The sequence below is a fragment of the Sphaeramia orbicularis genome, chromosome 11, assembly GCF_902148855.1.
Source record: "Sphaeramia orbicularis chromosome 11, fSphaOr1.1, whole genome shotgun sequence".
NCBI lineage: Eukaryota > Metazoa > Chordata > Actinopteri > Kurtiformes > Apogonidae > Sphaeramia > Sphaeramia orbicularis.
The window spans coordinates 4,495,344-4,508,865 of NC_043967.1; the positions used below are offsets into that span (position 1 = coordinate 4,495,344).

Here is a 13,522-nt window from a genome sequence, read left to right on the forward strand (position 1 = left end):
ACAAACATGTACACACTAACATGTACATATGTTAGGTTCAGTCCTGTGGTTCAGATCTGGAGCTGGTCCTCAAGCACCTTTGAACCAGAATGGGTCAAATGCAGCGTGTGTGTGGGGACATGAAGTCAACAAAATAACACTTACACCATTTTTTTGTTTTTCAACCAAAACCTAGACTGACAAGAAAAGCACTCGGAGAGCGCAGACCTCTGCCAAGACAGATCTGCCCCCCCCATCACCGCCAAAATGTAATCATTTCTTCCTTGTGCCAGTATCAACATTTCCTGAAAATTTCATGGAACTCCGTCCATAACTTTTTGAGTTATCCTGCCAACAAACAAACACGCAAATACACAAACACACAAAGCAAAGCAATCACAATACCTCCTGATGGAGGTAAAAATTTACAATAGTTCAAAATTGTCACAACTTTTGACTTCGTATGGCTGACCTCAGCCAGGTGTCCCTTAACAAAAGAGATTTGTAATCTCGGTGGAACTTCCTGGTTAAATAAAGGCCAATCAATCAATCAATCAACCAATCAATCAATCAAACACATTTGTACCACCTTGACATTCTTACTCTCATCATTTAACAAACAATGTCACACATTTTGTAAAGAACAGAGCAAGGGTGTTTTGTACATTTTATTTATTAATAATAAATCTAATATTTACGTTTTTGAAGCAGCTTTAATGCAGGTAAAGGTTTCTATGGTTACATGTCATTGAAATTATTGCCATCATTCAATAAATATTTTCTTAAAATTCATTAAAAAACAAAAACACACACAGTTTAGATGAAGTAGGAGCGTAAAAGTAATTTCAGTGGAAGAGAAAAAAAAACAAAAACCTGAGCTCTGAACTGAAGTGAAATAACAGATTAGAAACAACAATAAAGCAAATGTTGGGGTTTAATTCATGATTTCTCGTGCAGAATAAATGTAGACATTTGAAAGTTGCCTCATAATTTCACTGTCACACATAAAAAGTCAGATATAATTTGATATCAAGCAACCAATAAAAACATATCTTCGGTCGTTTGGTTTATTTGACTAATTATTGCACATTAAATCAAGGAGAACTAATCAGTGGAAACGACAGCTGCTGAAACATTTCTGCGTAACGATGTGTGTCATTTTGTCTGTTGTACACGACGTCAGCTCAGTAAATATGGAGTCAGTATTCATATTCGGCAGCTTCTACAGCAAATTAAAAAACACTGTATGATGACAGAATTATCCCAAGAATACAAGGATAGGAACACTTATCTATGTGCAGTACAGTGACATCTATAACAATAATAAAAACGGCAACAGTGACAACTATTATTATGATGATGACTGTTATTATTAGTATTATAAATGTTTATTATTTTCACATTTAGACAAACTTTGGATTCCTAAATAAGTGAAAATAGAGAAAGTATGGCCGATGCATCCTCAGTCCTTTTACACTGAAAAAAGCTTGTAGAATTTACTTTAAAAATCATCTTAAGAATTTGCACTCACTTTTTTAAAGTAAATTTTAATGCTGTGATATCAAGTACAACTTACTTGCCAGTATCAAATAAAATGTACTTACAATGAACCTTAAACAAATATTAAAGATAGTAATGTTACTTAATTATTACATCACCATCATCAAAATATGAAGTAAATCTTACATGTCTGTAATATTTACTGTTTTGACAAGATTTAGATTTCGCTTTTTTTGTTTGAAATTTGAATGATGTAGTTGTATTAAGTTATTGTCTTTAAAAGTTGAAAATTTAAACTGAGGTATACAGCAGCTGAGATGGTACAGTAGTTGTCATGGTGATGACATTTAAGACAGCAGTTTCAACTTTAAGGCTTATATTTTTGGGGACAGTTGAAGTCCATCCAGTTCTTGGAAAGGTTTCTGAAACACTACCTCCAATAGCTGAAGTCAGAGCATTTTCCTGTCGTGTCAAACCGCACATGCACATTCAATGGGCTGAATTTTCAGAATAAAAGTTCCTCAGTATTTTCAGGTGTGCAGAGACAATAAACCCTTTAAATAGTCTGAGTACATCTGTAGTAGAATGGACCCAACCCACTGAGTTAATTCATTACATGAATAATCTGTGTATATATGTATGTGTTCTTACTTAGTTCTCACTGAATCTTAATATTACAATATAAATGTGACCTGGATCTGATCTGTTAAAGGCAGTTTGAACAGCACTAATCTGATCCAGACCATTTTCATATGCGGTCCTAAATCTGACCCAGATCACTTTCATATGCGGTCCTAAATCTGACCCAGATCACTTTCATATACGGTCCTAAATCTGACCCAGACTACTTTCATATGTGGTCCTAAATCTGACCCAGACCACTTTCATATGCTGTCCTAAATCTGACCCAGATTTCATATGCGGTCCTAAATCTGACCCAGATCACTTTCATATGCTGTCCTAAATCTGACCCAGATCACTTTCATATGCGGTCCTAAATCTGACCCAGATCACTTTCATATGTGGTCCTATATCTGACCCAGACCACTTTCATATGTGGTCCTAAATCTGACCCAGATCACTTTCATATGCGGTCCTAAATCTGACCCAGACCACTTTCATATGTGGTCCTAAATCTGACCCAGACCACTTTCATATGCGGTCCTAAATCTGACCCAGACCACTTTCATATGCGGTCCTAAATCTGACCCAGATCACTTTCATATGCGGTCCTAAATCTGACCCAGATCACTTTCATATGTGGTCCTATCTGACCCAGACCACTTTCATATGTGGTCCTAAATCTGATACGTATCTGATATTTTCCAATGTGACTTCAGTCTGAACGTTCAGGTCGCATTTATTCGACCTTTACGTCATTGAAATGCGACAAACATCCCAGTTGTTTGTCCCAGTTGTTGGTCGGAGTGGAGGAAAACCATATTTCCTTCTGTAAAACACAGTGTGTGTCTGCGTGGTCACGTATTCCATCAGGACCTCTTTAGTCCATGTGGGTCACTTCAGGGTCAATTCAGTTCAGGCTCAAAACTGATAGAAGTTGCATTTAATGTGGAATATGAACGAACACACAGAAAAATCAAATTTCACCAAAAAGTCCGAACTGTGCATTAATACCTGCTGTGTGAACGGAGCCTCAGTTTGATTTTAGAAAAACCACCGTCTAAATGGAAACTGAATAGGAGTTAAGGGTTAATGAACCGTTTACTGATGCACCCTGTAAATAGATCTGTGGTTTAAAACTGTGATAATGAACTTACTCTGCTAACTGTAATTAAAGAAAGTACTGAAATCAAGTGTACACATCAATTTTTAATTAGGTTTATTCAAGAACCCAAGAACAAGCTAAAAACTCAACAAATTTTACACAGAAAATATAAACAAACCAAAGTTCTGCAGAATTTTGCAAACAGACGTTACAAACCAAGTAAAAAAGTGCACAGTTTACAGAGAGAGGTTAGAAAGCGCGAAGAAACTGTACACAGAGAAGTTTCAAACACACTTCAAACTTTGCCGAGTCAACAGATGGAATGAGGTTTATATATTTATGAATCCATCTACTGTGGTTCTACTGTTCAGACGTTTACTAGGACGTCTGCGCTGACACCGTCCAACAGCGAGGTCAAAGAACAGTAGGGTTTTATCTGAAAGGTTTAAACAAGATGATCCAGAAAAGAAAGTGTGTGGTGTGTGTGTGTGTGTGTGTGTGTGTGTGTGTGTGTGTGTGTGTGTGTGTGTGTGTGTGCGTGTGTGTGTGTGTTACTGTGTCCATTATGTGACTTATGGTCGTCACACAGTCCTGGTCTGAATCAAATGTAACTTTTTGACGTTCATTCCCTCTTTATGGCACACACACACACACACACACACACACACACACACACACACACACCACACACACAACACACGTACACAGAGTACCACAGATACACACAGTAATACACACATACACACACTTACACAGATGCACACAGATACACACAGTAACAGACATATATCGTACACAAACACACACACACACACACACACACACACACACACTGTAACACACAGATACACTCATATACACGGTAACACAGATACACACAGAACACACGCACACACACAGAGTCAGAAATAGAAATCCAGTGGGCTTAAGTCGTCATTATGAAGAAAAAGTGAAAGTAAAAAAAAAAAAAAAAACGAATGAAAGAACTCTCTATTCTCTTCATTCCTCTCTCACTTTCTCTCTCTCCCGCCCACGTTTTTGGAAAATTCCATGTTGTCATTTGCTAAGACGAGATGCCCTGTCAGCCAATGGGATCGAACGACCTGGAGAGAAGAGGAAAAGGAAAAAGAAAGAAAGGAGTAACAGAGATAGAAGAGAGGGGGAGGAGAGAGAGAGAGAAAGGGAGAGAGAAAGGGAGAGAGGAGAGCGAGACAGAGTGACAGGAGTGTTCTAATGGGCTGTGTAATGAAACCACCATCAGACACATTTAAATGGACTTTCCTTTTCTTTTTCATCCTCTGTTCTCCACTCGTCTGTCTCATCATGTCTCCTTGTCCTTGGCTTATAGCTCAGACTCTTTCATTAAAATCCTCCTTTCCCCTTCTCTCAGTCTGCTTTTCATCCATCCTCCTTCTACAGTACGTTCTTCTTCTTCTTTTTCTGTCCACGTCCACTCCTTGTCCTCCGTCCTCCTCCACTTTGCTTCTCTCATCCTCTCCCATTCCATCTTATATTCCCTTTTGCGTCTCTCTGTCCATTCCACTCGTTCTAATGACTGATGTGTGACTGGTCTCTAATTGGCTGGGCGGGGCCTGGAGGACGTGATGATTGGATGATTACTGTTGTGAGATCACACAGCCCTCATTCAGCCTTCAGAACGGAGCATGAAAAGCAGCAGCTGTCCTTTGGGTCGTCTAAATGGTTTTACTTTCATGGCCTTTTCCAGTGTTTCCTCTTCACAGGGTGGGGTGGGGGGCTATATGGCAAGTGTCAGTCATTTTTCCTTTCCTTTTTATTTTATTCCTTTATTGTCATTCAAACACGTAAAAAAAACATGGAGGAAAAAAACGTCGCCCAGGACTAGTGTAATAAGAAATGTATAATAAATGTCCAAGTGTCTCTGTCCCCAGTCCTGTGGGACGACCTTTGTCCTGTGTCTGTTCCCTCAGAGCCAAACAGGGCCCTGGTTCTGTCCTGGTTCTGTCCTGTTTCTGTCCTGGTTCTGTCCTAGTTCTATCCTGGTTCTATCCTGGTTCTATCCTGTTTCTCTGTCCTGTTTCTGTCCTGGTTCTATCCTGGTTCTGTCCTAGTTCTATCCTGGTTCTGTCCTAGTTCTATCCTGGTTCTGTCCTAGTTCTATCCTGGTTCTGTCCTGGTTCTATCCTGGTTCTATCCTGTTTCTGTCCTGTTTCTGTCCTGGTTCTATCCTGGTTCTGTCCTAGTTCTATCCTGGTTCTGTCCTAGTTCTATCCTGGTTCTGTCCTGGTTCTATCATGGCTCTATCCTGGTTCTGTCCTGGTTCTATCCTGGTTCTATCCTGTTTCTGTCCTGTTTCTGTCCTAGTTCTGTCCTGGTTCTGTCCTAGTTCTATCCTAGTTCTATCCTGGTTCTGTCCTAGTTCTATCCTGGTTCTATCCTAGTTCTATCCTAGTTCTATCCTGGTTCTGTCCTAGTTCTATCCTGGTTCTGTCCTGGTTCTATCATGGCTCTATCCTGGTTCTGTCCTAGTTCTATCCTGGTTCTATCCTAGTTCTATCCTGGTTCTATCATGGTTCTGTCCTAGTTCTATTCTGGTTCTATCCTAGTTCTATCCTGGTTCTATCCCAGTTCTATCCTGGTTCTGTCCTGGTTCTATCCTGGTTCTGTCCTGGTTCTATCCTGGTTTTATCATGGTTCTGTCCTAGTTCTATTCTGGTTCTATCCTAGTTCTATCCTGGTTCTATCCTGGTTCTATCCTAGTTCTATCCTGGTTCTATCCTGGTTCTGTCCTAGTTCTATCCTGGTTCTATCTTGGTTCTGTCCTAGTTCTATTGTGGTTCTATCCTGGTTCTATCCTAGTTCTATCCTGGTTCTATCCTGGTTCTATCCTGGCTCTGTCCTGTTTCTATCCTGGTTCTGTCCTGGTTCTATCCTGGTTCTGTCCTAGTTCTATCCTGGTTTTATCATGGTTCTGTCCTAGTTCTATTCTGGTTCTATCCTAGTTCTATCCTGGTTCTATCCTGATTCTATCCCAGTTCTGTCCTGGTTTTATCCTGGTTCTGTCCTAGTTCTATCCTGGTTCTATCTTGGTTCTGTCCTAGTTCTATCGTGGTTCTGTCCTAGTTCTATCCTGGTTTATCCTGGTTCTGTCTTAGTTCTATCCTGGTGCTATCCTGGTCTGTCTTGGTTCTATCCTGGTTCTATCCTAGTTCTATCCTAGTTCTATCCTGGTTCTATCCTGGTTCTATCCTGTGTAGACTGGTAACCTTTCCCCTTGCTGATGCCTAAAGCAATAGACAAGTTGGTTAAGTAACAGCTAACAGCTTGTAATAAAATTTAACACATCATGTTACTTCAAGGTCCGTGTTTTTTGTTTAGTTTTTTGCAGCAGCGCCGCTGCAGAATGTATATAGGGGAAACTCTGTGTGTGTGTGTGTGTGTGGTGTGTGTATATATGCCTGTACATCATGATATCCAAACATAATTACTTATTTCTTATTATGATTTACTATTATTTTACAAGTCTAGTTTAGATCAGCTCTAAATGTAAAGTGTCATGAGATAACTTTTGTTATGATGTGACGCTACACACACACACCACACACACACACACACACACACACACATACACAGAAAGAGAGAGTTTCAGAATTCCGCTTGTCAAAAAAATAGTGCTTCAGTTGCTTATTCTGTGCCCAGAATTACTAGAAAGAGAATGTAATTGCTTTTTTTTTTTTTTTTTTTTTTTACTTTTTTCTCTCTTTTTTTTGCCCATCAACAGGTGACACTGGGCGCCACGCTCATTGGGATTGGCCGTAAGACCTCTGACTGCCAGGGGAACACTAAGTACTTTCGCTGCAAATTCTGCAACTTCACTTACATGGGGAGCAACTACTTAGAACTTGAACAACACTTCCTGTCCTCACATCCAAACAAAGTCAAAACCCCCCGCCCACCACGCCCTCGCTGGCCACTAATAACCTATCGGCGCATGATCACCAGCTGAAGGGGAGGAGTCAAATCACAGAGGGTGCGGCGTGTGGCGGTGAGGGCGGAAGATGACTCCTTGGTGGGGTACTCTCCTCCTTCGGCGTGTACAGACTCACCCACCTGGACGGGGACGGCGGCGAGGAGGCGCGCAGGCGTACTATTGGTGTAAATTCTGCAGCTGGAGTTGTGAAGGGGCGGGGGGCTCGGCCAAGCTTTTGGAGCATTATGAACAGCGACATAAAAACTATACCCCTGGTGGAATGAGAGAAAGAGACGAGAGGGGAGGGAGGAGAGAAGGGGAAAGAGAACACAGTGCATCCAAAAACCACAAAGAGCCATCGTCCAACCCATCCAACAACAGCCAAGGTACGAACCCACAGGTCACATGGTCGCACTTCGCATTGTCAGAAGCCAAAACTTTAATGCAAGATGAAGGAGGAAGTGTTACAAACGGATGTAGCAGTCAGATTTGTGCTGTTTGGTGAACTACGATGCTCAACTGTTTTCCTTTAATACTGGCCTCCACTGGTCAGACCAGCTGAAAACTTCAGTAACTTCGAATGCATCCGTCTACAACATGACATGCACATGTGTTTCCATAGCAATCTGTTTCTTTACTTCCTTCCCAACTACTGGCTTTTCTGGCTATTTTATCCCCCATGCATATAATACGTGGCTCTCCATGTTTGTTATCATTTTATTTCCAAAACTTGCCAAAGATAAGATCAGATATACGTTACTGATCCCCTAGTTAAGGCTCCACACACTGTGCGACTTGAACAGTGTTACAAGTTCACAGCAAGCCACACTGTATGACATGAATTTGGGTACGACATGAAGTTTACTGTGTGAAGATTGGACGATGAAAACACATGGGCAAGGTCAAGGGTCATTCATAACTGTTGAACCAGACCAGTTTCAGACAAATATTCCCCATAATTGTAAAGGTCTAAATGCCATCTGAAACGGACTCAAAGGGCAAAATTTAGTTTACAATATTTTTAAATGAAAAATATCAAAAACTACTGCGTCAAAGATGGACAAAAATTATTTCTATTTTTTCCAGAATTCCAAAGTTCTCCAAAGTGAAGTTCCTCTGACATTTTCGTCCTCAAATGTATTCAGTATTTACCTTAAATCCTCTATTTTACAACCCAGTAATTGGTTAGAGGAAAAAAATACTAGATCAAACCTAAGTAGAAAGAGTTTAGACAACTGTCAGCATCACAGATGGACGCCAAAAGGAAATATCAAATTCAACATTTTTATTTCAATTATCAATATCATATCATTCATTTACACTATTTACAATGTACAAATAATATTAACATTATATTTAAATGTATTTTGCATAGATACCTATCGCACCTATTAATTCTAACCACTGTGTTTAGAATATGTCATGAATAATATACAGTGATCCCTTGCCAATTCGCACTTTAAATTCCGCGGTTTTAGTTATTCGCGGATTTTGCAGAAATATTAATCAAAAAATAAAAAATCAAAAAAAATCGCAGAAATTCCGCGAAAATCCACCCCACAGCAGACGAGAGGCCGCAGCTGCCAGCGAAACGTCAAACGATGACTCACAGCCTCCTGTAAGCAACACGAGAAACGCAGACGGCCCAGCAACCGCTTACCCCGAGCGAGAGAGGAGAGAGAAAATGTAGAAATGTCAGTTCATGCATGCCCATGTACGTGTGTTTGTGTGTGTTGATGCTCGAGACCAAAGAGAGAGAGAGAGAGAGAACTGATTCGTTTCTTGTGCGTATGAGAGGAAAAGAGAGCTGGGAGTAGATGTGCGTGTGTTCGTGTGTACGTATATGATGGATAAGCGTCACGAATGAAGAGAGGAGAGAGTACGCATCAGCTGTTAGTACGTATGCACGTGTGTGTTTTGTTTATATCTACATTCTTTTTTCAGATGTTTTACAGTACGTACATGTATCCGATCTATATATATGCATGTAAACATGTACTAATCATTGTTTTTTTATATATATATCTCATTTATTTCATAATTATTACATTTGCAGTACTTATATACTATTTTAGATACATACATACATGTACCTAGGTCTAGGATAGGCTCGGGGGGCTCCGGCTCCAGTTCGCGGATTTTCGATTTTCGCGGGGGGCGCCGGTCCCCATTAACCGCGAAAAATAAGGGATCACTGTAATAGTCAATATAATAGTATTTGGACTAAATGTGGTTTATTTATAGAGTTTATAAAATGAACCCAGAATGACTGCACTAACTTGTGTCACTTTACAAACATTCACACTCAGAAAACTACTCAAATTTTTTTTCAGAAATTTGTTTTTCATTTCAAAATACATTTTCCTGACTTGAATTCTAGTTGTGATCGTTGTGAAGCTGAACCAGCCACACTGTCTCATATGTTCTGGTTTTGTTTAAAAGTAAAAAAACTTTTGGTAGTCTATATTTAAATTTCTTTCTGATGTATCAGGGTCTCATATTGAACCTGAGGCAACAATGGCAAGTTTTGACATTCCATCACATTCTTTTTATTTTAACCAAAAATCTAAAAATCTGATTGCCTTCACCACTCTTGTAGCTCATAGACTAATACTACTGAAATGGAAAGATAAACAACTGCCAAAATTTAAATCTTGTTTTCTGGATCTTTCACATAATTTAACATTGGAAAAAATGAGATGCTCTATTAGAGGAAGTGCCAGTAAGTTTTTCAGTACCTGTAACCTGTTCTGAATCCCATAAAAGAGGCAGATCCATCACTTATTCCAGAGGAGTCTTATTAATATGAGTCTGTGACCAATATGTGAGTTCCTTATTCATTATTATATTTTTTATTATTATTATATTATATTATTATTATTATTATTATTATAATAATAATAATAATAATAATAATAATAATAATAATAATAATAATAATAATCATCTTTTTATGGTGCAGCAGGGTGGGTATAAAAAAAAACAACAGATGACTGTATTATGCTTTTGTGGATGACTCAATGTGTAATAAAAACACTCTGAACAAAAGTACATTTTTCCTGAAAATATAGGCAATTACCTACCCAAAAATATAAGTTTGGTGTAAATTATTGTAATTAAATTTTTTCGACCAGATGTTAACCTTCCCTTGACTCCACCCACAAGCTGAATCACAGCCTGATGTACGTGAGTGAATGTGAATGAGTAAGAATAAAACGTCATCAGCATGCGCAATCCATCCATTAAAAACAAAAGTGTGAAGAAGTGACAGAACACTCGCCCTTGCGGAATTTATATTTGTGGACAAGAAGTTTTTTAAAAAGGAGGAGGAGGAGGATATGGACGTGGTCGTAGCTCGGAAAGAGAGGCTAACTTGGGATGGCAATTTTGTAAACAGAGCTTGAAGTACTTGTTAGCATCTGCTAGCGTTTAATGTTAGCATTTACTGTTATGGTCTGTCAGTGTCGCACTGATCGCACTGACAATGTTATTTCATACTGCATTTCTATTGGTCAGTTAGTGGACGTAGGTCACAGCAGCGGTCACACTGTGAGATGACCACACCCACATTTCAGAATTTTATCGCAGGCTGTCTTTGGTCGCAAGACTGTGACTGCGGCCGTCCTTGAACCTGTGTCACAGTGCGACGTTGGTCCAACGATTAAGGGCCAAGACCAAAGATATGACCACGATTCTCTCACGATAACTGTCTTTCATCTGAGACGGCCGATATTCACACAGTGTGTGTCAGCCATTAATCAGTTATGGGTCGGTTTGGTGCCTTTTTCTGCCGTTTATTGGAAAAGACGACAAAAACCAATCCGCCATCAATAAGAAATGTCATGTAAAAGAAATGAAACAGACATCCACAATGTAAGCAGATGTCAGAAGGTTAATGTTAGGAGACGGTGAAGGTTCTTTAGTTTTATTCAGAGACACACTGCTTCTGTTGGGAACAGGAAAAAGGAAAGGACGCCTCACAGGTTCAGAAGTCTAGACTCAGATGAGCATAAGCGCTGCTTTAAATGGGGAAAATACATTTTCTTTATTTAAATGCATAGGCCTGCATCTGTTATTTCTAATTAATATTCTAAAGCGTAATCCTGTTTCTTTAGAGCACATTGTATATAAAGGTAGATATGCTAAAATTACACTGAATATATTTATAATCAAGGATGTTCAAATCATTTTATTTCAGGTTCCACATTCAGACCAATATGATCTAAAGTGGATCAGAACCAGTCAAATACTATTAGAATAAACTATAAAAATAAGGAGAAAAAAAAAATTGTCTTATTTTAGTGTAAAAAAAAAAAGTGAAATTACATGAAAATGTTTACATTTACAAATTATCCTTTAACAAGAAAAGGAACAACATGAACAAACATGTACAATCTGAACTGTGTCTTCAATGTAACTGTACTAATATTCTGCCTGTTATTAAATGTTTTATGTATTTGTAGATCCACTGTGATCTGTACGTTAGAATGAACATGTGGAAATGATGATGAGTAGTATAAGTGTACTTAAAGTTCAACTTATTTATCTTAACAACTTTCAGGTTCATGTTATTCACATTTCTTTTTAAGGTTATTCATATAAACAATTTCATGTTATCTTCCTTTTTTTTTTTTTACTCTAAAACACAGACAAATATTTGGAGCTTTTATTATTCATGGGCTGTTCTGTTATTATTTTTCCAGTTCAGCCTGTTTCAGATCACATTGGGCTGAATGTGGAACCTAAACTAACATGACTTTGACCCCCCCCCCATGTACCATATACCATACATGGACCATAAACTAACATCAGCCACTGGGTATTGGACCATCTGAGGTGTAGGTGTTCCTATCAGTTCACGTCCGTGCATCATTCCCAAAATGCTTGAAAAGCTGTAATCCTATGACCAGTCCGTGGTCGGAACTAGACTTGACTTGTGTTACAAACTGCGTCTGATCTTTTTGTGTGTTTTTTATTTCCTTTTTTCTATTATTTGACTTTCTTTGTGTGCTCTTAACTTTATAAAGTTACGACGACGTATCAGGGCCACATAAGAAAATAAAAACGCTGGCCACTACGAGAATAAAGTCCGAAAATATAGAGAAAAAACTGAAATTTTATGACAATAAAGTCAAATACAAAAAGAGTCATCTTTTTATGAGAATGAAGTCGTAATGTTATGAGAATAATATTGTCATATTTCAAGAATAATGTTGCAATTTAAAAAGAGGCGGGACAAGTATCATAATTTACCAGAATAGATACCCACTGGTCTCATAATGTAGAACTGAGAACATTTTGTGAGGTTCTATACTGAGCCTATTAGCCCCGCCCACCATCAACACATTAGCATTAGTCGAAGGACTTTGAAGACAGTTCGCACTCGTTTGGGTTTGTTTTGTCGTAAGAACCGAACGGATTTGGAGTAAATTGCCTCTTTTGTGGACGAGGAACTGACAATTTCTAAATTATGACTTTTTATCACATTATTGCAAATTTATTTTCAAAATATTATGACTTTAATCTCATAAAAGTACATTATTTTCGTTAAATTATGAGTTTTTTTTCTTAAACTACGACTTTGTTCTTATAATATTACAGCTTTATTCTCATAATGTTATGGCTTTATTCTCGTAGTGACAAGTGTTTTTATTTTTCTTATGTGGCCTAATCCACCATCGTAAAATCCCTGTGAACATGTCTTATTCTGTTTTCATCCTTCCCAAACTCTCTTTAACACTAATGTGTGTGTTCTGCTCTTAGGAGACCCAAACAGCAGTGACTCCGATGCGGTGGTCACCAGTTATAATTGTCAGTTGTGTGATTTCCGCTATTCGATGGCCCACAGTGCAGATGTGATCGTAGTGGCTCCGTTACTGCTGCACTATCAGCACAACCACTCCATCCACCGGTGCTGCATCCAACACTGCATGTACTGTCCACAGGGGCTGTGTCAGCCGCACAAACACCTGGGGGAGGTAAGACCAACAACAACTGCAGCTATCTGCACTGTGCTCAGTAATTAGAGGAAAAAATAGATGTTTTTAACAGTAGAAAATAAATGCAATATATGAACAAGTGTCAAATTAATTGGTTCAGTTTCCCTAGTTAAAATTCCCTTGTTCCCTGAACACACTCCCACATTTCCCAGCCTCCTTTGTGCCAGCTGCCAAACGGTGCTGTTGCAGCTGTTTAAGAGGCACAAAGGATGGTTAACAGCCGAAGCTGAGGCGGCGTCATTAGGCTGATGATGCACATTCATGGTGTTAATGCAGACTGAAATCAGCTGGTACAATAAAAACACACACAGGTTACACAGCTCCAGTAAACACACATGGTTTGTTCAGTCCAAACTTTACTAGAGCTGA

At 38.9% G+C, this 13,522-nt stretch overlaps 2 protein-coding genes across 2 annotated transcripts in view; both read left to right on the forward strand.

Moving 5' to 3' along the window:
- LOC115428438 (zinc finger transcription factor Trps1-like) overlaps nt 1-13,522 on the forward strand; it is a 357,327-nt gene that overhangs the window by 115,371 nt on the left and 228,434 nt on the right.
- LOC115428814 (zinc finger transcription factor Trps1-like) lies at nt 7,243-13,350 on the forward strand. Its single transcript, XM_030148035.1, has 3 exons — nt 7,243-7,540; nt 12,918-13,132; nt 13,306-13,350. The coding sequence occupies exons 1-3, from the start codon at nt 7,243-7,245 to the stop codon at nt 13,348-13,350; spliced, it is 558 nt and encodes a 185-aa protein (XP_030003895.1).

What these genes read in the sequence shown, in the direction of transcription:
- LOC115428814 (XM_030148035.1), top strand. Translation starts at nt 7,243, where the DNA reads ATGACTCCTTGGTGGGGTACTCTCCTCCTTCGGCGTGTACAGACTCAC. An exon ending in CCCATCCAACAACAGCCAAG is followed by an intron (nt 7,541 to 12,917) that starts GTACGAACCCAC and finishes TTCTGCTCTTAG; the next exon opens with GAGACCCAAACAGCAGTGAC. An exon ending in CGCACAAACACCTGGGGGAG is followed by an intron (nt 13,133 to 13,305) that starts GTAAGACCAACA and finishes CACATTTCCCAG; the next exon opens with CCTCCTTTGTGCCAGCTGCC.